The sequence below is a fragment of the Delphinapterus leucas genome, chromosome 18 (genome assembly GCF_059928025.1).
Source record: "Delphinapterus leucas isolate spDelLeu-1000000601 "Yukka" chromosome 18, BTC_Dleu_Yukka2, whole genome shotgun sequence".
NCBI lineage: Eukaryota > Metazoa > Chordata > Mammalia > Artiodactyla > Monodontidae > Delphinapterus > Delphinapterus leucas.
The window spans coordinates 28,957,040-28,983,156 of NC_143146.1; the positions used below are offsets into that span (position 1 = coordinate 28,957,040).

A 26,117-nucleotide genomic window follows, 5' to 3' on the forward strand; every position below is an offset into this window, starting at 1 on the left:
CTTCAAAATCGACGATATTGTCAGAAGGTAGCATATAGCTGGACAATGGGTAGGAAGGAGAAGATAGCCTACATGGAAATACTTTTACTTTAAAATGTTATTTAAACTAATTCATGAGATTTGATTTCCAGACACAAATACAGTTGTTTTAATACCTGACTTGCAGAGCAAGTGAAATAATGAAATAGTCAACAAGATACAGAATTACATCAGTATAGAGGAAATATTCAGTTTAAAATAAAACCACTTTCTGTTTGATACCTTTATTACTTTCCACAAAGTATTTTATTAAGAAGGAAGCCTTAGCTACAAGATTTCTTTTTGGCTCTTCCTCCTACATCGGGTTGCTCTATCCTACAGGCTTGGGTACTATCTGCTTGCTCATTTCCGGGAGCTCAGATTTCAACTAACTTAAACTAGACCTTCATGCTCAAGTAGGGTAAATGCTTTGTGGTGTTTTCTTCACGTCCCTTTCCTTCTGCCGCTCCCAGTCCTTAAATTAAAATCTCAGTGTTTACTGACCACTATATACTTGTATAGTAATCTGTTTTAAAGCCATGTTTAATTCAAATTGTACGCTTTCAGTCTTTAAAATGTCTAAATTGTACTGGTAGCTGTCACATTAAATCAGTCTTTAAAACAGAATTTGTTAAAACATCATAAGAATAAAAACCAACTTTCAATAGAGACAAACATTGCTGAGAACATTTGTTATTAATTAGAAATAATGTATTACTTTTTTAAAGTGATATTGCTAATATTGTTCAAAAATAGCATGTACTTCTTAATAGGCTTTTAAAATATTTAGATGGAGTGAAGAAATATTAAGAAACTTTCATCCGATTAAATATATCTAACCTTTATTTATTATCTTACCTTTAATTGTAGTTCCCATTTTCTTTAACTCTTTATGCTATCCAACATCAAGCAATTGTTTTTTGCAAAAATTCTTTTTCCTTAAAACAATTTTATAAAATTCTTCATCACCTCTAAAATCCTTTTCTAATCTGCAGCATTAATTTTTTTAAGTGAAGAGATGTAGCTTATGTGCACAGTTCTTTCCATATTAATCTGTTTCTTGTTGGTGTTTCATTTAAAATTTTATTTATGAAACTTTATTATATCTAGAAAATATTCCTGGAAAGGTACTGTTTTCCAGTTTCTGCATCAGCTAGTCTGCATATGGTTCCCCCCAACCCTTCTTCTAAAGCATCATTTAAACTATTTAATATTTATATTCTCATAAATAGGGAGCTATCATCCATCCAATATATCATTTCTTATTTTTAAAAGTATTTTTCTGTTAATGTCCTTTGTATTTAATTTTGAAGAAAATATCGGAATTCATGTCTGAGATACTATTCAAATGAGGTACCTCATATACCTTTTTTTCTTATAGGTCTTTTATAAATTTTTACATTGCCTATCCGAGCAAAAGAGTTCATGCTTTTAAAAATGTATAATTTCTCTGGCAATAACAACTTTAAAAAAGAAAATATTAATTTATAACTGTAGTATAAATGTATTACTAAATTAATAACATATACTTTGCCTCCCTTCAGTCCTACATTGAACTATTCATATTATTTGCATATTTTCTGCATGAAGTGTACTGCGTATGAGGCAGGGTGATAATAGTCAATGTCAGGTACTGCACAGAAGACATCATCGACTTAGATCTTCCTTTATACTTGTATGGTATTGAATCAACTTATCATACTTAACCTCATAGACTCTGTATTCTCTCATGCTGCTGCTAGATGTTTGTATATGAATTTAAATGGATTTGTTTTTGTAAGTGGGCCATTATATAAAATTTGTTGGGGTGCTTCCATTATTAAAACAACATACAACATTCGGTCCCTAATTTGAGAATAACAGTCACCAACTTCCACAACAGTTCTGAACTGGCATTGTTTTATTTAGTGTTTAACTTTATCTGAATGTCATAAAGCACCATTTACTTTGCCATTTTGGATGTTAATTAATAACAAGTTGTAGTTTTGACTGTTTTGCCCACTGCAGGTGACCAACTGAGTGCCATATTGAATTCCATTCAGTCACGGCCCAATCTCCCAGCTCCTTCCATCTTTGATCAAGCTGCAAAACCTCCCTCTTCCCTAGTCCACAGCCCATTTGTGTTCGGACAGCCCCTTTCCTTCCAGCAGCCTCAGCTTCAGAGTAAGTCTTGTCAGCCTTACCTGCCTCATCAAACCATTTCTGAAGCTTTGTTCTGAGTTGTTTATCAGTTACTAATTATTTATCAACTCACCTAACTGGTTTTATTTAATGAGGACGTTATCCCTTCCCACATTTTTGAAGCACTTAAGCTATTCTGACCTACGACATTCTGCAGCTAAGACATTTGTTTTTAATCACATTTTTTTATTAAGTGTAGTTATTAAAATATGACTTTTATGTTTTCTATTCTAATTCCAGAATAAGCAAATCATACTATAAAATATATTAAGAAAACATTGATTTAAAAAAAATTTTTATAATATGCACGACTATGGTAAGCGTCAGTTATAAGGATAACTTTCATTGTTTTACACCGGATTTTTGTTACTTAGAGATGCCCCAAGAGAATGAACCTATTTCACTATACCAGTGGGTGGAGGAGAGGCTGTACTGGGCAGGTTTGTTTGTTTCTTTTAAGTGAATTTGGTGTCTGTGAAATGTATAGCAGCTTAGGTTTCCAAATGTTCTCACAGTGTTGTTTCTTCTCTTGCTTTTTACTGTTGTTGTTCTTGTTCTTGTTCTTGTTCTTAATAAGTTAAGCCAATCAGTTGATTCCAGTTCTGCCTTCTAGGATCGTTCTAGCCCTTTATCCATGATAGTAATTCATACTGATCTGGAAAACAGACCCAAAACAAATTACATTTACCTGAGTCTTCTTTTTTCTTAATAAGCTCCTGAGGCTTCCCCATAAACTTCTCAAACCTCCTAGTATGACAACAGTATGCTCTTCTTGGCCTTCAGTTCACATATTGGCTATACAGTGTATAAACGCACTCACTGAATTGAGAGAGTTTTTGGAAGTCTCAGCTTGTACACCCATTTGTTTGAATTCAAATGCATGACCTCTTCGCTTTACTTTAGTAAGACACATCCACACTTAGATCTAAGTTATTTTTCTACAAAAATACTTGTATAGCTATTATTAGGATTACTTAAGAGAATGCCAGCTGGTTTAGTTTTTATTAGGAACCAGGGCAGTGTATAGTTAGCAAATGATGTTATTCATTATGATATTATTACCTGTCTTTGGAAAAGAGTATACAAGAGTATACTTTTTAGGTTTGCACTATACATTAGGCAAGTTCAATTAATGAAATTAGTTTGTAAATATAAGTATCAATTTCTAGCTAATCATCTCTATTCGTGTGTAATATTCACTTTAATGTCTCTTAAAAGAAGAATTTCAAGGAAACATAATAGTGTCATGTGTGTGAAATAGTTTTTTCTTCCTTGATAAGCATTATAGAAGAATGAAAGAGAAGTGAAGACTTAGTTTACCCATTTAATGGAGTGACAGACACTTTACATTTAGATGTACCCAGGTTGCAGGAAGTTTTAAAGGTAAGGACAAGGAAATAAAAGGGAAAAAAACATCATAACCAGGCAGAAAATTCATATTAAATATAAAATTGTAAAAGAGAAATTACCCTGATAATGTCATAGTGGCAGCAGACAAGAGAACTAAGGAATAAGAACCGTTTTGTTCTACCTAAAGGGTTATTGCAAGTCTTCTCGAAAACTTCTCTAAAAAAAAGTATTTTTATTAGTGTTTTTATTTTACCAAATTACTTAATAAAATATTGTAAAACAAAATGTAAAGACCATAAGAAAATCAGATTTGCCTCTTTTAAAGGATAATAGGTTTCTAACTGACATTGTGTCAATATAATTTTGTTCATATTGTGTCTAAGTGTTATCAGTACCACCACTTCCTTTACCACCATCTTGGAGCAAATTTGAAATCATGGCCTAGAAATGTCTCAGAATTACCAGTTTTCTGAATCATTGCTTGCGTGTACTCCAATGATACAGACTTCTTATTCTCAGCAGAATATCACTGAAGTTTGACTACCCAATTCCAGAAACCAGAAGACTTAATCTTTAGCACAACTAAAAACAAGTATGGAATCTAAAAATAGTTTAATGTTTTATAGATATATTAGAATTGTAGTAAGTACATCATAGGAAAATTAAATATGGCAGAGTTAAAACTACCTGAGTAAGATATTCTTTCCTGAATTTCACTGCCGTCCATCACACTAGCATTTCATCTTGCTTTAGAAGATGGCTTATTTATACTGAACTTCCCTTTACTAATTAGTAAAATGAGAATCATTTTTGTCTTACACTTTTGTGATTCTAAAATATTGTATAAAATATTATGTATAGAAGACTGTATTTACTAGTTCTTGCTTATTCTGATAAGTCCACTATGTACTTACTACTGTGGAGCACTTTAGTACATCCTCATTTGAGATAATGTCTCCATTTTACAGTTAAGGAAACGGAGGCTTAAAGAGGATAAATGATATGCCCTAGAAATACACATAGTAAATGGTAGAGTCAGAACATGAGCCCAGTTCTCCTGACTACAAAGGAGGCCATGTTTTTAAATATCTAGCTTTGCCTACTAATAAATAATGTAAAAATTTGTTCTTTAATATATAGTTTTTACATTTCTGTTTCCATTTGGTTCTAGCCTCCAGAGTATTAGCTTGGTTTGGATTGGTTATTTTCCCCTTCATAGTTTAAGAATGTAGCATGGTTTAAAAGGAAAAGGTTTCCTAAATACTGTAACTCAAGTTCCCAGCTAAGTAGATGACATACATAAAGTAGGGACATACATAAACTGCTCTACATGTCAACTTTATGAGCATTATTAATCAGTATTTCTTTAGTTTTTTTTTTCCCCTGAAGCATAGGGTTTTTTTTTTTAATTAATCTTTGGAAATGAAAATAATCTGGCACATTAAATTCATTTGGTAATTTTTTTAAGTTGCAAAATTATTTTATACATGCACACATACATATATACATAGAAATTACTTCACCTGTTATTCTAGTGAAATAGAATAATTATAGAAATAAAAGTCACACAGTTTCCTTGTCTTAACCATATTTATATGTGTGCAAAGGCATGAGAGAGAAGAGAGATGTGTATATAAACTTTTCCTTTACTGTTCCATAATTTACTTTTTTATTTCAAAAGTATTTATGTAGGTTTTAGAATTGGTAAGCAATTTGGCAGTAAGTTTCTAGTGGACTGAGGTGGGGAATGATATAGGTGCCCGCTTTCTTTTAAGAATATTACATTCTGTATTTTCATTATCTTTTCCTCATTTCTTTTGAAAGCATCATTTTATTTGTCCCATATCCTCTGACAATATCTTATACATCATAAGCATTCAGGGAGTATTTATTGACTGGAAATGCCTAAGATGATCATTTCTTCAGTGTAAGCTATGAGTTTAAGATCATGTGTTTCTTGTTATCTTATGGTTGATATTCCTGTCCTTACTCAGAGTACATCTTCAAAATAGAGGAAGAATACTTCAGTAGTAATTAAATTTAACTATAATGTGATGATGTGATATCTAATAATTCTGAGTTTATACTGATGGAATTTTACAAAAGATCCTCCAGCTGAAAAACTGTATTTCACATGACTCTGTTTAATATAAACATTTTCTAGCTACTGTCCAAGGAGCTAAATAATTTGCTTTTATTTTTTTTGTAGAAAAAAATGGTAAATAGAACATTAAGACAGTTTACGATTCTCCCAGAGATTTTAAATATGTAAACATATAATATATATATCAAAGTATGTCGTACTTTCAAGCCCAGATATGAGAGCTCTAGGTTACTTTGCAACGAGTTTTTCTGTTATACCCGTAATCACCTTCTCAAGTGAGACAAAACTTTTGCTAAATGTGACAAAAGAGTCCACCTGAGTATCTGCATGCATATTGGTTTGTGTTCAAGAATACTAACATATACTAAAGCACTGTGTTTACTTACTTAGCTTATAAAGATGTAGTGATGGAAAGCCTTAAGCTCAGATTTCCTTTCCAGCCACTTATTTAGTTAAGTTACTTGATGCATCTGAGCCCTTTTTACCTCATCCATAACATGAGGTGCCTAATAAACGTTATCTGTTGATATTGATATTGCCTTTTGATGTAAACATTTAACATCTCTCATGCTCCAAGGAAAAGTGGAGGAAATCACAGTTTCAGGGAGAGCAGTCTATTCTCTGTGGAGTGAGTTGCAGGAAAGGCACAAATGAGGTTTCCTAGCTACTCCTCAGTACATTTTCACAGCTTAACTTCATTATTCGCTTTGAGATTAATTCTTCATATGGTAACACTACATTCAGATGTTAGTATGAATATCAGTATAAAAGCCAGGTTTTTTTCTAAGACTTAGACTTCATTTTTATCCTGGATTATAATCCCAGCCCAGAATCTGTCTACTTATTTGCTTGCCTGGTGTGAGCTGTGGCATGGATGGAGCCCTTGACTTGGGAAGGAGACCTGTGTTTTAATCTCTGTGCTCCCTCCAGTTAGTTTTGTGACACTAAGCTGATTTCTCATACCCTTTTCCTCTTTATAATTTTTGTTAAGGAAAATTAAAGGATGATATCAACAAAGATTTCGTAAAACCAAATAGTCAAGTGCAGTAAAACTTTTCATACTTGAACCGATAGCGTCTGTCCCAATGGCCAATATATTTATTTCAGTTTGGGCTCTAACATCTCTAGCATCCCTACAAATCCTTGTCATTTCAGTCACGGGCCAGAATTTATCTTGACTCAGTGTCTCCATCTTCTCTGTGGTAGGAAAGCTTCGACCCATGTTCCTTTCCCTCTTCATCAGTCCTCACTTCATCCTAGGAATTTAGACCACAGAGAACGCTGCTGTTGTTTATAAGACAGTGTGCCCGAGTGCATCTGTTTGCTTTCTCCTGACCAGATCTGACCTTTTGTCTCTCTCTCCCTTTGCTCCCATCTCCTTACTGGCTACTAAATTTATTCCACCCTTTATTACCATTTTTCTTCAGATGGGTCATTTATTCTTCCATCATTTATTTACCTGCGTTTGTTAAATATCTAGTGTATGCTAGGCTATAGGGAGCAATAACGTAAAGAAAATATTATCACTGATCTTGAAGGGCTTTTGGAATACTGAGGAAGGCAGCCATGTTGAAAAAAATGATGGTATTATTTTAAGTCTGCAGGAGCAATATTCACAGGATGCATTGGAAACATAGGAGAAGAAGCTGCTGACTCAGCTAGGAAAGGTTAGAGAAGGCATTAGATAAAGAGATGGCCCCTAATCAGAGTGTTGAAGGACTCATAGGAATTTATCAGGCAGCAGTGGGGGTGGGGAAGGAGGTTACAGGTGTCTTTCCTCTCTAAGAATAGCATGAGCTAAGTTTTGGGGATCCATTGACTCAAAAATATTTACTGACCACCATCTACATGTCAGGCACTCTTCTAAGTACTGGTCATGCAAAGAGTCCAGTTTGGGAGGCTTTCATAGTAATCCAGGTGAGATATGATGGTGGCTTTACCAGAGTAGTAGCCTAAGAGATGGTATTAAATCATGGAATATTGGATATATTTTGAAGGGGAATCGACAGGATTTGCCTAAAGATTGAATAAGCAATGAGAATACCAAAATAGTGGAGGGCAAATCTAAGATTTTTGCCTAGGCATTTGGAAGAATGTAATTTCCATTTAATATGGGGACTGTAGGAGAACTGGGTCCAGAGGGCAATAACAAAGGCTTAATTTTGGACATTATATTGGTAAGCTACTGTTGCATAACAAACCACCCCAAAACGTAATGACTTAAAACAAGCACCCTTTCGCTCACAATTCTGTGGGTTAGCAGAGTAGGCTGGGTTCAGCTGGGTAGTTGTTGTGATCTTGCCTGGGATCCTTCATGCATCTGTAGGTCAGCCAGGTATTTTTTCCTTGGGGATTGGCTGGCATGAAAAGGGTGACTAGGCCAAATATCTCTTGTCATTCAGTGGGCTAACCTGGGTTTGTTTGCATGGACATTGCAGGATTCTGCGAAAACAAAAGCATGCACAGTCTTTTGAGGCTTAGGCATGACACTGACACAGCATCACATATGCCATACTCTGTTGGTCAAAGCAGGACACCTATGTTCAAGGATGGAGAAATAGACTTCACTTCTTGATTAGAGTTGCTGCAAAGGGGCATGGTACAGGGATAGGGATAATTGTCACTGTGTTTGCAAATGATCAGATATGTTAAGTTTGAGGTTCCTTTTAAGTCCAGTGGAGATATCAAGTTGAGATCGATGGAAGACCCTGGAGTTCATGGGAACTGTCTGGGCAGGACACATAAGTTGGGAGTTCACTGGCTTATGGCAGAATAATTTGAGAGTTGCCCTAAGGGTGGATTAAAGCAGCAGGAAAGTAGGTATAGGGAGAAAAGAGAAGATGCCTAAAGACTGAGCACTGGGGCACTTCAGGGTTTAGACATGGGAGAGAGGAGGAGAAGTCAGCAAAAGAGACTGACAAATGGCCATAGAAATAGGAGGAAAACCGAGTCAGTATGGTGTTTCTGGAAGCCAAGTGAAGAAAGTATTTCAAGGAAATAGTGACAAGCTGTATCGGATGTTGCTGATGGGTCAGGTAAAGTGAGGATTGAGAAGGGACCATTGGATTTAGCAACGTGGAGGTCACTGATGATCTTGATGAGAGCAACTCTAGTCGGATGAGATGCCAAAGCTCCATTAGAGTGGGTTCAAGAGAAAGGGGGGAAGAGAAATTGGAGACAGTTATTATAGATAAATTTGTCAAGTTTTACTGTAAAGGGAAGGAAGACACATAAAGTGAAACCAGGGCAGAGGATGTGAGATCTGGAGAGATTTTTGTTTGGTTTGGTTTTTAATGCAGAAAAGGTAACATCAGGGTTGTTTTTTAATGAGAATGATCCAATAGAGAGAAAAATGGCCAGTGCAGGAGAGAGGGGAGGATTGCTGGAACAGTATTCATCCATGGGAGAGGGGATGGGATGTAGCGCAAAGGGGAAAGGTTGGCCAAGTAGGAGCAGAAATAGGTGATCTATCATAACAGGAGAGGAAAGAATGTTTAGTGTTAGCAGCTTGAGAATGTTGTCCATTTGTTTTTTGTTTTGTTTGTTTTCTCAGTAAAATAGGAAGCCATCATCAGCTCAGAGTTAGCATGGGGAAAGTGTTGGTGGTTTGAGGAAAGAGAAGATATGAAATGGTAATCGCTAACACATGGCAGTCATTTACCACATAACAGGCACCATTTTAACCACTTCAAATGAATCAACTCATTTGATTATGTTAGGAAACATGATTCACTTGAGAAACTTCACGCGTTTGTAGCTCAGAGTGTTAGTGTCCTAGTGGCGGTTTCTTACACTAGAGAGGGTGGGGCCACATCATGAAGGGTCTTATAAGCCACTCTTAGTAGTTTAGACTTTGTCCTGTGAGTAAAGTGAGTAAAATGGAGGGAGCAGATGAAGGCATATATACGTCTGCAGAATTTTAAACAAAAAGAATGATATGCTCAGTCTTACATTTGTGAAAGATAACTAAAAATATTATGAAAAAGGTTCTGGAGAAAGGGAGAGCGTTAGAGGCAGGGATTCCAGAGAAGAGCTGAGTAGGGCTTATACTAAGGTAAATTACAGTGGACGTATAGAAGAAGGGACAAGTTTAGAAACACGTAGGCAGTAAAATTGTACAGGACTTGCTAATCACAGTTGAAGGAGCCAGTCTAGAATGGCGTCCATTTTTCTGTCTTTGTTTTGAAAGATTATATGCTTACCCAATGCCAATACACAGAATAAAAAGCAGATTTTAAGAAAAAATGAGTTCAGTTGGGTAACTTAGCCTCCAGTAAGCTGTAATATAATTCGAATGTGGGAAACATACTTAGCATTTCTGTAACTGAAGATGGCATTGTTGACTGACAGTTTGAAAATACATCATTACAGATTTTCATCCATCTTCCTTTCTGCATTTGTATCATATGGATGAATGTTATATTCTAGTGAAAAGCTTATTTCTATTTTAGCCTTCAGTTGGAAATTTTGTTCTAGCTGTCATTCTTTTATAATTCATGTAGTATACTAACATTTATATAAGTAAATTTTAGTTCCTATTCTGTGTCTTAAGCTCTTTTTCTTCTGATACATTTAGTAGGATTCCACATTCTGTTAGTGCTTATACATATTTACATTTATGTGTGTATATATTTTTTAAGATATAGAAAGAAACCTAATTCTATAGATCCTTCACAAACAATGATAATAACATTTTGTCAAGTTTATAGTAGAATGACAGGAACAGTGTTTCTGACTTTCTTCACTCAATTTAAACCCTGGTAATTGTACATTTGCATTCTTCTCTGAATAGCACTACAGATATTTTGACAAATAGACTCTTAAAGCAGGCAGTAAATGGTTAAGCTTAACTTATAATTCAGATATTCTGGAAATTACATATTTTAAAACTATTTATTTTTAAAAATATAAAAAACTAGTTTATTGGTTAGTGAGGAGACAATATATAAACTATACCTTCACCCTGGCCAAAAGATGTGAGCAACCAAACAACATGCAGATAAGGAATCAGTACAATTAAGTGTAAGTATTATTCCCACGTCTGTCTATTGATGTTTTGGAGGATTTAGAATAAGGTGATAGTGATGATAATTACGTCCTCTAGCCAGCAGCTGCCAGGACTGACAGCTTTAAATGCAAATTCACTGGGTATAATCCGAAGAAAATGAAAACACTTACTCGAAAAGATACACGCACTCCAGTGTTCATAGCAGCATTGTTTACAATTGCCAAGGTATGGAAGCAACCTAAGTGCCATCAACAGATGAATGGATGAAGAAGATCATTACTTCGTTGTTGACTCAAACCTGAAAGAGTATACGCCCCTTTCTAAATCTCAGAACTGCAGTTTTGTGTACTGCCACCAGATGGTGACAGGTGCCTTGATTCTTCCAGTGTATTGTCCCAATAACAAGGTCAAGGTCCTGATGCAGCAAAACCACAATTTGTCTTTGTCCAACTGAAATGAGAATGCTTTCCTTATTAAAAAGAAAAGTTATACTGTTTTATTATTATCATTAGCCTAGGGAACAATTTTTTTAAATACAATTTACAATGAGCTCAGAGTTTCTATGACCAGAGAATGAATGAAGTACCCCAGGGAACTTGATACTCGGGATTTAAAACAAAGAAAACAAAGAATAAATGACATGTAAAGAACCATTTTGTTAATAAGGGGATACTTTATACCAGACAAACAACGTTGACTTCAAATGAGTACTGGAGGAAAAATTCCAGCTTTTTATATTGTTTTAAACATTATTCTCCTTAGTTAACTATATTATGACAAAAAAATCAAAATTCTACAGACATTAATTTAATAATTGATTGTTTTATCTACAAAGCAAGGTAAAAAGGAGCATGATTAATCTTCATCAGATGTCTAAAAGTTGATCAGTTTTTTCTTCTGTGCATAGGTAGCAAAGTATCTCTTAAGGATTACTTCCCTTTTTAAATTGAAAGATATAAATCTTTTAAAAAGTTAACTATTTCAAAGTATTTTAAACATGAGCTTGTGAAAATTAAATGTCTAGAACAAGTGTTGTGCGAAATCACAGCTTACTGTACTTAGGCATTTAACAGTAGCCTTTTGTAGACTTTCAAAAGATGTTTCTTTCATCTTATTCACTCTGAATCATACCTAGGACTCCAGTCTCTTTAGGTTTTGTAACATATTGGAAAGACTTTAAGGATGATTTGGCTTCAAAACTTTTTCCAGGAGTTTGTCCTTAAACCTCTAACATCTTATCTAATAAGTGTCCATGTAGTTTCGTACATTTATGTTACGGGTGCTTTTAATTAAGATAATATCTGATTTCCTGCTCCTGTGTCCTCCTGCTAAACCCAGTCTTCACAGATTTTAGTGACCAAGCTACGAGACTGTATCCTTACATTGGCAGTTTGAATCGTCCTTGAATTCCAATCAAAACCTGGCACTCTCCTAACTGACATTTTCAGTGAGAGTTGCAGAGTAAGTATTATATGAGATTGAAATAGCATAAGACCTCATTTTGCAGTTCCTGGTGCCTTTGAGTTTTACACACTTTAAAAAGAAGAATGCTCAAAAATATTAAAATTTTAACATTTCTTTAACTTAGAGGAACATGACTTGTTGGCATGTGTCTCCATCCCTCCATCCACTCCTACCATTCTCTCTTGAACCAACTACAGGGGGTGTTTGCAGTTGTCCTTATCCACAGAAATTGCTCTATTCAGTTTTTGACTTTTGTTTTGCTAAGTTCAACTGTCAGTTCTAAGATTTCATTTTACTTGCTCTGTTGGCAGTGTTTGACAGGATTGATCTTTCTCTTTTCCTTGAAACACCTTCTTCCTTTGCCTGCTGGGTATCTCCTACCTCAGCTCTTCATGTCCAATCTCTTTTCTACATCCTCCTCTATTCTGTATTCCTAGGAATGTCCCAGGGGTTTGGTCTCTTCTAGGCCTTGCTACCTAAGTTGTCTTATCCAGGCATGGAGTATTGCCCAAAATCTGCGTGCTTATTACTCTCAGGTTTATCACCGCTCCATCTAGGGTGTATTTGTTCATTGTCTCTCTCCTTTTACTGGAAGATAAGTTCCATAAGAGTAGGGACTTCATTTCTTTTCATCATCTCATGCTCAATTCCTAGGACAATGTCTGACACATAATACATACTCAGTACCTTATATGGAAGGATTCTTGGTTTTATGAATAGTTCATCTTTAATCTTGGCCATAATAATGAATCAGTCAACTATTGCTTTTTCTGTTTTGAGAAAACTGTGTGTTGTATTCATTTTTTTAATTTCAATAATGTTAAGAAAGTTGTCTCCTTATTACCTGAATTTATTTCAGCTCACTTGATTACATTTATTTTCATTGCCATGAGTTAAAATTTTAAATAGTGGATTTATTTTCAGATTTAGATAGAGATTTTTTTTTTAGCATACTGCTTTTGAAAGACCACTTTAAAGGTTCTGTTAATTTTTTGAAGAAAGATAATTTTTTTTTAATTTTAAGTACTTCATTTTCTGCATGGTGAATCATTAATGTGTCTAACATTTTCAGTGACTTGTAAATCTTTTTTGCTTTGTGTTGTGAGACTTTTTATAAACAGAATTTGGTATCTCAGTAATAAGATCGACAAAACAAACACCAAATATTGGGATTAGCACTAACATTTTTTACTGAGGATGGACTCAGAAAAGTAGTTGACCATAAATGTCAACTTGGGTCCATTCTGAGATACATACTGGAAAAATTATAGTCATGTGTCCATACAGAAAAACAGGTGACAATAGGTTAAACTGTAAGTAACATCTCTTTATCTCCCACTATTTACAAAAAAAAATTACTTATAAACTTTCATTTATAAGTAAGTGAGCACCAAATTAAAGAAAACTGAGTTAAAGAAATATTAGTCTGAAAAGAAATGCTCAAATTTGATTTATCAGTGCTATGAATGTTATTTAACTTTTAGGCTAACACAATTGGCGCTGTCGTTGTTAGTCTAAATTAATTAATTTGACCTTTGTATTCAGTTTTTAATTTTAGAGAAATAATAAACTTGCTGGAAAATTTAGCAGAATATAAACTTTTTCATAAGTTAGTAGTCGCGCATACCATTTGAAATGCTTTGTTTCTGCTTGTGTTCTCTGCTAAATTTTTTTTCCATTGAATCTGTGCTGCTTCTTTGCCAATGTTTTCCACTGTAGAATCTCCATCTCGCAACCTTGCTTCTCGTGAGCGCATTTACAAAAATTATGGTGTAGCTGGGCCTGCCTCTGCTCTCTCATCTCTGTCTCACAAACTGAAGGGTGGGTATGCGTGCCTTCACGGATGGGCCATTCTTAATAAACCTAGGAGGTTTCAAGAAAGAAGTTTTAGTTCACCTCAGTCATTTTCATCTCATTCCATTTAAGATTAAAGTTTATAATTTTATTTAAAATTTGGTATTTTGGGGTAATTTGTGATGTATCTGTTCAATATTGTATTGATTATCCTAATTGATATGCCTGTTTACTATATGTAGGTTAAATAGAACTTTTGCTTAATTTCAAACCTATATGAGATATTAAATAAAATAAGTATGTAGAACTAAATGCCTTTGGGGAATTGTAACACCATTATTACCAGAGCGAGGTGGTACATGTGTAAGCCGTAAAGCACATTGTGATCTATAAGAATATAGTACCTCATGTGACAGGTTAGTCTTCAACTCATTTTTTCTGTTAGGTAATGTAAAAATCACTTTCCTGTTTTAGTTTTTTTATGAAAAACAGTTTGATAATTAAATCCTTTAGTTTACCTTACCTTTTCAGGGCTGTCCTGTCTGGCATGAGTCTTCCTTGTAGTATTTTCTTAGCTGCTTAGTTTTAATACTTTAAACTTAGAAATGTTTAAACTATTGACAATTGATAAAATGCCAGACGATTTTAAAATATGCTCTGGTGTTATAAAATACTGTAGATACCTAGTCACATATTTTTGTCTTAGTGTAATGTTTAATTAAACTTTTAAAATCTTGTATTCCTAGAAATGAGTAAAACAGTTTTACAGTTCTCCTTTGTACAGTTGACAGTGATACTGTATAATATTGTAGTATAATTATAGAACCTGATCTCTGTAGTATATAGTCTTGTGTAACCTGATATATAGTATATACCATGGCATATCATATTACAGTAGTATTATATTATGATTATATTATAGGGTGGTATTATATAACCTTTTATTTATAATTTTGGCATAAAAATATGCAGGTTATTAATGAATACCTAATATTTAATATTTTTACTAATCTGTTTGAATGTACTACATTTTTATCCTGTCCTGTATTATTTTTTCTTTAGAATCTTTTGAGATTAAAAAAGTGTCCATTATTGCTTAAACTTACATATGATAAACGTTAAACAAAAGTGATGAATGTGAAAGTTTTTACGATCTAAAGCTTTTTAACAAATTGTGTTGATATTTATTGATACTTAAAGCAGCCACATGACCATTTTTAGTAATACTTACTGCACGCCTCAAAACTTTTGAAACCCAAATGAAGAAGATGAACATCAGTTAGTTAGTATGTGGGTTTACCACACTTAACTAACTTGACGTATTTGTTTTTTAAAAATATATGAAATATATTTTGGAAAAGTAAATTTTTTCGGCAGGATTTAATTGTAATCTGACATCTTGGGAAGAAATAATTTGGCATTATTTATGTGCCTAGACTCCAACAGGTATTCAGCTGTCACCACTTACAGATCTTAAAAAAATATTCACCATTACTTGAAGCATAGAGATAAGGTACACAGCTGCCCATACTCTCTGGCCTTCTCTATATAACAGACATTTTTGCTAGCGTATGACAGGTGGTGTTCCTGATATTTGGAAGATTCAATTGTTTAGCCAGTCACAGTGGAGATTTCCTTTATGAGGAATTGTGCATCATGAATTACAAAGCAAACCTCTTTCAATTCACGAATTAATCTTGTAGAGAGAGGGGTGCCAAATATTAAAGATTTACTGCTCATTTGTCTAGATTCAGCATTATGTATGGTTCAGCTCATGAAATAAACGTGATGTTGAAGGCATTTCCAGCTGTCAGAGTAATAACGAAAGCTAGTGCTCCAGACATCAGTCACTCCAAATTAGTGGCCAGGACTAAGCTGATGCTTGATTCTACCAAATACAGTACATTGGTTTATAAAATCTGACCCTCACACAACAATGGCTGCTGTCGCCTCTGCCCTGTGGCCGTGGGAGCCATAAAAGTAAAAAGTGAGTTTTCAGAGAATCTGAAGATTTGTGACTAGCAGAAGGGAAAGAAACTAAGAAAATAGGAATTTGTTTGCTCATTTAACAAAAACACTTACTATGCTGACCCATTCTTGACATGACATCAGTGGAGTGTAGTAATGAGCAAAAATGCCAGCCCTTGCAGGCCTTCCGTGAGGAGGCAGATGCCACGGCAAAGCTCTCTTGACGTATAGGTAACTAGGCTGCGACTCTACAGACACACATTGCAAGCAAGCCCCAAAACACGTTTCTGCTTTATCCACATTTGTTCATATCCCTGTAAAAAGGAAAAAGAAGGAACTACAGTGTAACCAGAGTCATCTCAATTTACTAAGTATCCTTTTTCAAAAAATATAAATGCTTCTAGCAAGGTTTATGGATTTTCAGTTTTTCATGTCACTTGAATCACTTCAATCAGGTTGCTTTCCTCCTAGCCAATGAACTAGTATCACTTGCACTGAGGGTAGAAGTTTTGATTTTAGGGAGGAAAGGTAATCTTGAAGGTTGTACCACGGACTGACAGCAAAGACGACCTGGCTCTAATGCCTCAAAGGAAAGCATGAAGTAGTAGGAAGGAGAGACACTGAATGAGGGCCAGGATGCCAAAAACAAGTGGTGCTCATGTAGAAACATCTAATGCTTTGCCTAGGAAAGAGCGAGATTATTTTTCTTTTTTTCCTTTTTGTTTCTGTTATTCTCCTGACTCCTTGTTGAAAGGCCCCAGAATTCAGACTTGTAATTCTAATTCTGAGGATCCCACCATTTTTCTTCTTCAAGCTCTGAGTTCTAACCAGCTAAACTTATGAACTAAACAAGCTTTTAGAACATAACCTCTTTACAGATAACAGACTGCCTGCATTACCTGTAATTAAATAATAGCTTTAGGGCATTCATACATTAATTATAAATTATTCTAATCCAAACATTAGAATATTAGAATTATAAAATGATGTAATCGAAATTTGACGAGAATTCCCCCTTTTTTCTTTATTCTTGAAGTACTTTTGTCTGTGACAAGCAATACAAATTTTTTTAGCTATGTTTTTAATTTCATTGTTTAGTGGCTAAATCATCAGTAAGTTATAATTATATTAACAAGTTTCACTATGAAATGGACCATACAGGTGACCGAGGGACTATCTCAACACCTTCTAGACCCGTCTGTACATCAGGAAAATCAGAACTGTCCTCCAAACACAGCAGAACACTGAAACCCGATGGACGTATGAGCCGGACTACCGCTGACCAGAAGAAGCAGAGGGGTACGGAAGGGCTGTCGGCTAGTGAATCTCTCATGTTGAAATCCGACGCTGCAAAGTTGAGGTCAGATTCTCACAGTAGGTCATTATCCCCCAACCATAACACCTTGCAGACACTAAAATCTGATGGGAAGATGTCTTCTAGCTTCAGAGCCGAATCCCCAGGACCAGGTTCTCGGTCATCATCTCCTAAGCCAAAGACCCTCCCAGCCAGCAGGTCTGGCGCATCCAGTGCTAGCTCTACACGTTCCTCCTCGCCTCATGATAAAAGTCTACCTCAGAAAAGCGCTGCTCCTGTTAAGACGAGACTTGATCCTCCTCGGGAACGTTCCAAATCGGACTCTTACACCCTTGATCCAGATACCCTCCGCAAGAAGAAAATGCCCCTCACAGAGCCATTAAGGGGACGATCAACATCACCGAAACCAAAACCAGTACCAAAGGATTCTAAAGACTCCCCTGGATCCGAAAATAGAGCTCCTTCTCCCCACGTGGTACAAGAAAACCTCCACAGTGAGGTGGTTGAAGTCTGCACTTCAAGTACTTTAAAAACGAATAGCCTAACAGACAGCACCTGTGATGAAAGCAGTGAGTTTAAGAGTGTGGATGAAGGTCCGAATAAAGTTCATTTCAGCATAGGAAAAGCACCACTGAAAGATGAACAGGAAACGAGAGCATCCCCCAAAACAAGTCGGAAATGTGCTAATAGGCACACCAGGCCCAAGAAGGAAAAATCTAGCTTCCTCTTCAAAGGAGATGGAGCCAAACCTTTAGAGCCAGCCAAGCAAGCCATGTCCCCTTCCGTGGCTGAGTGTGCCAGAGCCGTCTTTGCCTCTTTCCTGTGGCACGAAGGCATAGTACACGATGCAATGGCTTGTTCTTCTTTCTTAAAATTTAATCCTGACCTTTCCAAAGAACATGCTCCTATAAGAAGTAGCTTAAGCAGCCAGCAGCCTTCAGAAGAAAAGGAAACCAAATTAAAAAATAGACACTCACTGGAGATATCATCCGCACTGAATATGTTTAACATTGCCCCTCATGGACCAGACATATCTAAAATGGGTAGTATCAACAAAAATAAGGTATTGTCTATGCTTAAGGAACCTCCTCTGCATGAAAAATGTGAAGACGGGAAAACTGAGGCCACTTTTGAAATGTCCATGCATCACCCAATGAAGTCTAAGTCTCCTCTCCCCCTGACTCTGCAACATTTAGTGGCTTTTTGGGAAGACATCTCTTTGGCTACTATCAAAGCAGCTTCCCAGAATATGATTTTTCCAAGTCCTGGTTCTTGTGCAGTCCTTAAAAAGAAAGAGTGTGAGAAAGAGAACAAAAAGGCCAAAAAAGAAAAAAAGAAAAAGGAAAAGACGGAAGTTCGGCCCAGAGGTAATTTGTTTGGTGAAATGGCCCAGCTGGCGGTAGGAGGACCAGAGAAAGACACCATCTGTGAGCTCTGTGGAGAGTCACATCCATACCCAGTGACATACCACATGAGACAGGCTCACCCAGGTAAGTGATGTTATTGAATATATGTAAGTACTTTGTGTAGAAAAACAAATTAGGTCACTTTGACTTAAGCTGTTCCATGAATTATGTTAAAGTACAGGGAAACGTTTGCCCAGAATTTATAGTGTTTTACAATGTAATTTTTAAAGTGCTTTATCAATACAGTATAGGGTTCATGAAAAATAGGTAAAGAAATCTAATAGTATGGTGGTAAGGCAATCAAGTACTATTTCATTTTAATGTATCACATTCTAAGATACTGTTAACTTTTTAAATATTTTATGTGTTACCCAAAGGATGCTGTTAAGGTGTCTCACACAATAGAAATAAGGAGGTGTCCTTTCACACAATAGAAATAAGGACATGTCCATACACACAGGAAAGACTGCAACATTAGGTCTCCTTTGATTGTATTGTTTTCCTGTTCAGAATTGCAAATTCAATTAGATTATACTGATTTCTTTGGGCATTTTCCTGTGGAAGAGATATTAACTGTTTCATCAGAAGACAGTTTTATGTTTTAGGTAAATGTAACGATTTCTGTAACAATTAATATTCCAAAATTCACTTATTATGGATTTGGGTAAATGTTTTTCTCTTCCTACATATTACACTGTAACCTTTTGTAAAATACATGATTTGTAAAATATATTATTCTCACAGAGTGTTTTGTACCCAATACCTGTCTTCTCCAATTTTTTTAGCATACTTAAATAAATCTAAATGTACCCATATCTTAACAGTTCTTCTCATCTGCCTGTATAGAGTATCGTCAGTATTTTAGGCATCATTTACTTGATTACTTTTGGTTACACCTGCAATTTTGCTGATGTAATTAACAGCCCAGGTGGCGGTTAGATATTTGCTTCAGTATTTTGCTTACTTTGAGAAGGAAAAGCCGTCATTTATGTACAGGTGGCAAGGAGCAAACTATTAAGGACACTTAAAGTGTTAAATTTTTATTTATGTTCTTACTTCAAGGTTGTGGCCGGTATGCTGGTGGACAAGGTTACAATAGCATTGGGCATTTTTGTGGAGGATGGGCTGGTAACTGTGGTGATGGTGGCATAGGGGGAAGCACGTGGTACCTGGTGTGTGATCGCTGTAGAGAAAAATACCTCCGTGAAAAACAGGCTGCTGCAAGGGAGAAGGTATTTTTATTTTGTTCTGGCTGTGCTGTTAGTGATAAGGATAAACCTTATAAAAATCTCTTTTTATGATCATATTATCAGACAACTGCACATAATTGATATTAAAGATCAGCCTTCATAACAGGAATAATATATACATTTAATTTATGTACCAGGTCAGCTGTTTTTAATTACAAAAACAAATTATATCTTGGGATAACACAAAACAACCCTCCTGTAGCATACATACCTCATGGACAGATGTTTACTGCGTAATTTTTTATTATTAATTTGTCTGCTATTCTACACATGTATATAGCTTTCCCTCTTCACCTTTATCTCTCTTAACTCTCTCTTTCTCTTTTTCCTCTTCTTTTTCTACTCTTTATCTCCTCTCTCTTTTTCTTAATCCTTAATTATGTTGAGGACTCATGGAAAGTCAGGATCATTCACACTAGTGACACACCTAGCTAAAAATATTTGCCAAATATACACACACACGCACGCACACACAGATTATTTACTCTTTTATTTAGATAACTACATTTAGATTTTACTACTTAGGTTTTTTAACTTTCCCAAGGAAAGAGAAAAATATAGTTTGCTATTAGTTTTAATAAGTTTTAATAAGTTCAGGAGAAGCATGAAGTGAATGTTGTTTTTGGGAATCACTATTATTATTTTAAAGCAGTTCTACGGTGTTGAATAATTTTTATTGGAAACTCGAAATATTTAGGTTAAGAAATTTAAAATTTGAGTAGAAGTAGGAAAAGATCCGTACAAATTTCCTTTCCAGGTCAAACAATCTAGGAGGAAGCCAATGCAAGTCAAGACGCCTCGTGCCTTGCCCACTATGGAAGCTCACCAAGTGATTAAAGCCAACGCCCTCTTCCTGCTGTCCCTGAGCAGCGCGGCCGAACCAAGCATTCTGTGTTACCATCCTACAAAGCCATTCCAGTCTCAACTTCCCAGCGTGAAAGAGGGCATTTCTGAGGATCTTCCAGTTAAAATGCCTTGTCTCTACCTGCAGACATTAGCTAGGTAATATAACTCGGCTGTTGTTTTTTTAAATCACTTTGGATTAACAGCTACTGTTTAATATCATGCCCTGAATTTCCACACTACAGTACATATTGTATACAGTAAAGTGACCTCCAGGAATTTATTTTCTGAGTTGCCTTAACTCAGAAATAGGACTGGTAGAGGTATAAACTTTAGAGTAGTAGGTATTTGAAAAAATATGTAAATACTATGTTGATCTGTCTTATTATTAATGCACAGTATGTCTTAGTAAGGCTTCAGCTATCTTTTACTCTTTGGTAGGCAGACGTCAGTGTGTTAATAGTGGGAAATGCTAAAATGGAAATAAACCGATATTTGCTATCCAAAACCTTTCATTTTTCAGATTATTCTGTTAGCGTTTAAATGTTGGTGAGCTGAGTACCAGCTTTGTGTTACACTAAGATGAATATAATAAAATCCTGACTTCGTGTGTTCACACTCTGGTGGAGACAGATATGTAAAGGAAACATTTAAAATGTTACGTGAGGAGTACTTATTATAGAAGTGTGTATAGAATACCGTCATAGCATAAAAGGTAGAGAGTACCTGAATCTTGCCAAGGAAATAAGGAAAGGTTTCCCAGAGGATCTGACATTTTAGCAGTCTTGAAGGATAACTAGAAATCAATCAAGCAGGAAATGAGAGGAAAGCAATTCCTGACATAAACCACATATGTGAGGACACAAATGAAATAGCATTACCCATTTAAGGAATACAGGCTTATTAAAGTATTGGTTACCAGGAGAAATATATGAATTGTTGTTTCCCAAGACCAGGTAATGCGTGGCTCTGTAGCCCATGCTGAGGTTGGATTTTTATCCCATAGAGGAAACAGTGGATAAAGAAGAATTTTAAACAGGGAAATGCGTGAACTGGTTTGCAGTTGGAAGATCACTCTGCTGCTAATGTGGAAACCGGATCAAAGGGCATAAGTGAAGATGGAGAGAAGCCTGTTAACAGTGTACTGTTTTTCCTATATTGGGCTTTGCTGGTGCAACCCATATGTTCATGCATTGTACACTGATACTCTAAAACAGCCTTTCATAGGCCAAATTCAGATTTTTTTCATCAGCTGACAAATGAAGATTCCTAGAAATTGCCTGCTGCCGTGGCTTACCAACCAACAGTTCCATTTTGAGAAGCAGAGTTATGTAGTTTGTTTGTTTGTTTTTGTACTTATTATTCTATAAAACGAGTGGGAAACAAAAATGAAAATGTGAGACTAAGTACATTTGGGACTGCAGGGGAAATCATCAGGAATGCCGAGTACAGCAAGCCTTCAGCTTCAGTCACCTGTTTACTGTACTTAGGCTAGTACCTCTCTCTTCCAGTTTGAAAAGGATAGAATCAAATGGTAAAACATGTAAAAAATGCTGGCATACTCTAATTATGGATTTTATATTTTTAGCCCTATGGGGAATAGATATCCCTCTAACCCATGGAACATTTCATATATCTAATCTTTTTCAAATTTCACTCTTAAAAAAAAAAAAAAAACGGTCACCGCCTGTGCTTTAGTGGTCCATGCAAGAAATGTCATGAGCCTGAAGCAAGGCAGTGATGATGGGGAACAAGAAGGGGAATAGTGAGAGGGAACCTGGTATCCACAGGCCTAAGTGACTGGTCGTGGTCGAGGGCTGAGCCTGCTGTGACACCGAGATACTTCAGTGTAAGGCACCTGGATAGCTGGTGGGATCACTCACTAAAGCTAGAAGATGGAAAAGTTCTAAAAAGGAAAGAAAATAAATTCAATTTTGGATTTGAAATGTTTATGGTACCAGGAATATCTATGTGTAAAATTATCAGACTTTTATCTCCTTTGGCTTACATCTACAACTCTTATAATACTTTAATCCTCGGTTACAGACTTAATGAGTTGCTTTTACTTTTATGAAGGAGATTAAAAATAGAAAGTTATCTGTATTGCCATCATACTTTTTAAGTTATTGGGTTTAATTTAATGCAGGCATCATCATGAAAATTTTGTGGGTTATCAAGATGACAACCTATTCCAGGATGAGATGAGATACCTGCGTTCAACATCTGTACCTGCCCCGTACATATCAGTAACTCCTGATGCGAGTCCTAATGTATTTGAAGAGCCAGAGAGCAACATGAAGTCCATGCCACCCAGGTATTTGAGTTATTGTCTTTCTGTTGAGTCCAGTGTTTGGTGGAAGAAAGACTGTAAGCTAGAAGAGAATGCTCTAGAAGCTCTTTCATACATACCTCCATCTCGGGAAGGAAGTTGTGTCAACTCTGCTAACTGTTAGAGCAGTAAGAAAAAGCATGCATTCGTGAATCAGGTAAGGTCCTTGACAGCAGAGGCAGATCCAGTTGGAGAGAAAAGATCAACTAGTGAAGTAATAAAGGATTCCATTTCCATTGCGTATTATATCATTTAATGCTGTAGTAAATCAGACTAGAGAAAGGTCACTTTGAGGCAGTACTTAGAGAAGGTTTCGTGGGAGAAGTAGCACTGAGAGTAGATCTTGAGCTTCTTGGATTATTACCTGCACTGCTCCCCCCCGGCCCCACCCTACCCCCTTGTAGTATCAGAGTAAAGGGCTTCTTGAAAACTGAAGAGAAGCATATATATATATATATATATATATATATATATATAAAATGCAGAAGGAAGCAGGGTACCACTGAGAGTTTTTAGAGGAGGAATGACATGGTACAAATGCAGAAATAGTCTCACAGTGTCAGCTGAGAAGCTGAACATTTCAGTCAAAGATTTCAGCTGTGTGTGTGGAACCGGATTGTGTTGGCAATGGTTGTTAAAGACAGATGGGTAAAGGAAATATTTTGGAGGAAAAATCAGTGTGACTTGTTGAGTGACTGGATAATGAAAAGGATCAGTTTAGGATAGCATCAAGAGTTCAGGCATGAGTAACTGTGAACATGATGTCAGTAGAAAGGAAACCTTTGGGTTTTCTTGTGTTGCTTCAGTTTCTTCACAAGCTTGATCAATTTTATAAGAACAAGTCATTATTTTTTAGGTTGTACAACAGTTTTTTACGTTGATAGATAAAACTTCCTCTAAAAGCAGAAAAAATGTCTTGTGCTTTATAGTAACACCATATATAAAGTGAATTAAATTAACATATCCCTATATTCTGGTCATTCTGGAGCCAAACAGCGGAAACTGACATCCAGGCACCTTTACCCCAGTTAGTTATGTATAGCATTTATCATCTGTTCAAACAAGAATGTGCACACACACCAGCAGTGAGGAAAGAAAATGGCCAGGGCGTTAGCCACTTACTAGAAAGTATATAAGCTTTACTGAGGGACATAGGATTTTAAACCTGGCTTGAATGATGGAAAAGAAACAACTCTAGAACTCAGGGTGAGAGCGAAAATAGCCCAATATGGAATGAGGTGACAGAGAAAAGAATACATGAAAAGAATAGTTTATAAATTTGCCTTAGAAAGTAAAGAAAGGTATTTCTCTTTTTTATAAAGTGTCTCAATAAAGGAAATTATATAACCATCTTAATACTTTTTCAAGTGTTTTTTAATGCTGCTATAGTAAATAGAAAATTGTTGGTTTCCTAAAGCCCGCATGAAAACCATTGAGTTCTCATATGGATGTAAGTATAATATAACTGACACTGGAATTCAGTTTGTCACCTCTCAGTACACTTTGGTGCAGCCGTGCTCTGGATAGGGCTTTGGGCAGCACCCCCAAAGAATGAGAAACCTCACAGAACACTCAGCGCCAAAGGAAAATTGCGTCCTTTCACTTTCCATTTTATTAGGTCTCTGTATGTACATATCCATTTTCTTTCTATTAAGTGCTGTTATGAATATATCTGCCTGATTTTCCTGAATATCATGACACACGTCTTCCACCACGGTGCTTTAGATTCTGAAAGGAGCTGAGAACATTTGAAGCCTTTTCTTCTTTTTCATTTGAAATGCAAAGTAGATTTAAGAAAACTAGACGTTTTAAGATGCAGTTCTGAAATCAGTCAAAATGTGGCTACATTTGGAAAGATCAAATTATGATTTAGAGAGGGATTGTCAAGTTGGCTTTGAATTTGTATTCTTCCACATGAAATACGGGTTCCCGTATTTGACTACACTGTTAAAAACTAAATAAATATAGTTGTCACGTCATTCACTTTTTCTCTTGAGTTTTTATCTGTCATCTTGTTCTATCTGCAGTTTGGAAACCAGTCCCATAACTGATACTGATCTTGCCAAGAGAACTGTCTTCCAAAGATCGTACTCAGTTGTTGCTTCTGAATATGATAAACAACACTCCATTTTACCTGCACGAGTTAAAGCCATTCCTAGAAGAAGAGTTAACAGTGGAGACACTGGTAAGTATAAAATAAAAAAGAAGATTGAGTGATCCAAATGGTTTTATTTGTAGATTTTTTTTAAATCTATTTTTTTTAATTTATTTATTTTTTTATTTATTTATTTTTGCGGTACGCGGGCCTCTCACTATTGTGGCCTCTCCTGTTGCGGAGCACAGGCTCCGGACTCGCAGACCCAGCGGCCGTGGCTTACAGGCCTAGCCGCTCCGCGGCATGTGGGATCTTCCTGGACCGGGGCACGAACCCGCGTCCCCTGCATCGGCAGGCAGACTCTCAACCACTGCGCCACCAGGGAAGCCCTAAAATCTAATTTTTGAAGGCAGAGGAATGGATTAATTTTAAACTGTGGTAGACATTCCTTTTATGTGACTTAGCCATAAGTGTGCCTCTCTAAATTTCACATCTCAGTTGGAAGAGACACCCAGAGATCATCCAGTGTTATTTGAGAATAAATTGACCTTTAAAGTACATTACTTGTTAGATATCTAAGCCAAATATTGCTACCATTCTCCCTTCCACTAAGCTTCAGTGAACCAGCAGTTTCAATGGCTTAACACTTTCACAGTGATCTTCCCACTCGCAATAGAAGCTTATAACTCCAGTAGCTACTACCACTCCAATAGATAATAAAACTGGGGATATGGCTAGCTCTTAATCAGTAAAAATGTTAGATAATCTGGACCAACTGGTATCAACAGCCTCAAACTAGGGCTGATTGATTCTGTCTCAAGAATAAAGAGGAAAAAAAGGATAATGTGTTAATGATTTATCAGGCCGACCACTTACTAAATGAAGATCTGACCTAATATTTATAGGTAAATAATTATGTATCTTATTGAAGATCTTCAAGGAAAATATTATTAATAAATCAAATATTAATGATTTATACGTTCATTCAACAA

At 35.9% G+C, this 26,117-nt stretch overlaps 1 protein-coding gene across 21 annotated transcripts in view; it reads left to right on the forward strand.

Annotated features, from left to right (window-relative positions):
• MYCBP2 (MYC binding protein 2) overlaps window positions 1-26,117 on the forward strand; it is a 276,112-nt gene that overhangs the window by 211,839 nt on the left and 38,156 nt on the right. For 14 of the 21 annotated variants that reach the window (XM_089899231.1, XM_089899222.1, XM_089899228.1 and 11 more), the window contains 7 exons: window positions 2,002-2,181; window positions 13,845-13,946; window positions 17,049-18,692; window positions 19,671-19,840; window positions 20,616-20,860; window positions 22,848-23,015; window positions 25,058-25,215. In XM_089899231.1, the coding sequence (XP_089755357.1) occupies window positions 2,002-2,181; window positions 13,845-13,946; window positions 17,049-18,692; window positions 19,671-19,840; window positions 20,616-20,860; window positions 22,848-23,015; window positions 25,058-25,215 (2,667 nt within the window). The remainder of the gene's footprint in view (window positions 1-2,001; window positions 2,182-13,844; window positions 13,947-17,048; window positions 18,693-19,670; window positions 19,841-20,615; window positions 20,861-22,847; window positions 23,016-25,057; window positions 25,216-26,117) is intronic. The other 7 variants (XM_022576994.3, XM_022577003.3, XM_022576996.3 and 4 more) reach the window with 4 other exon arrangements.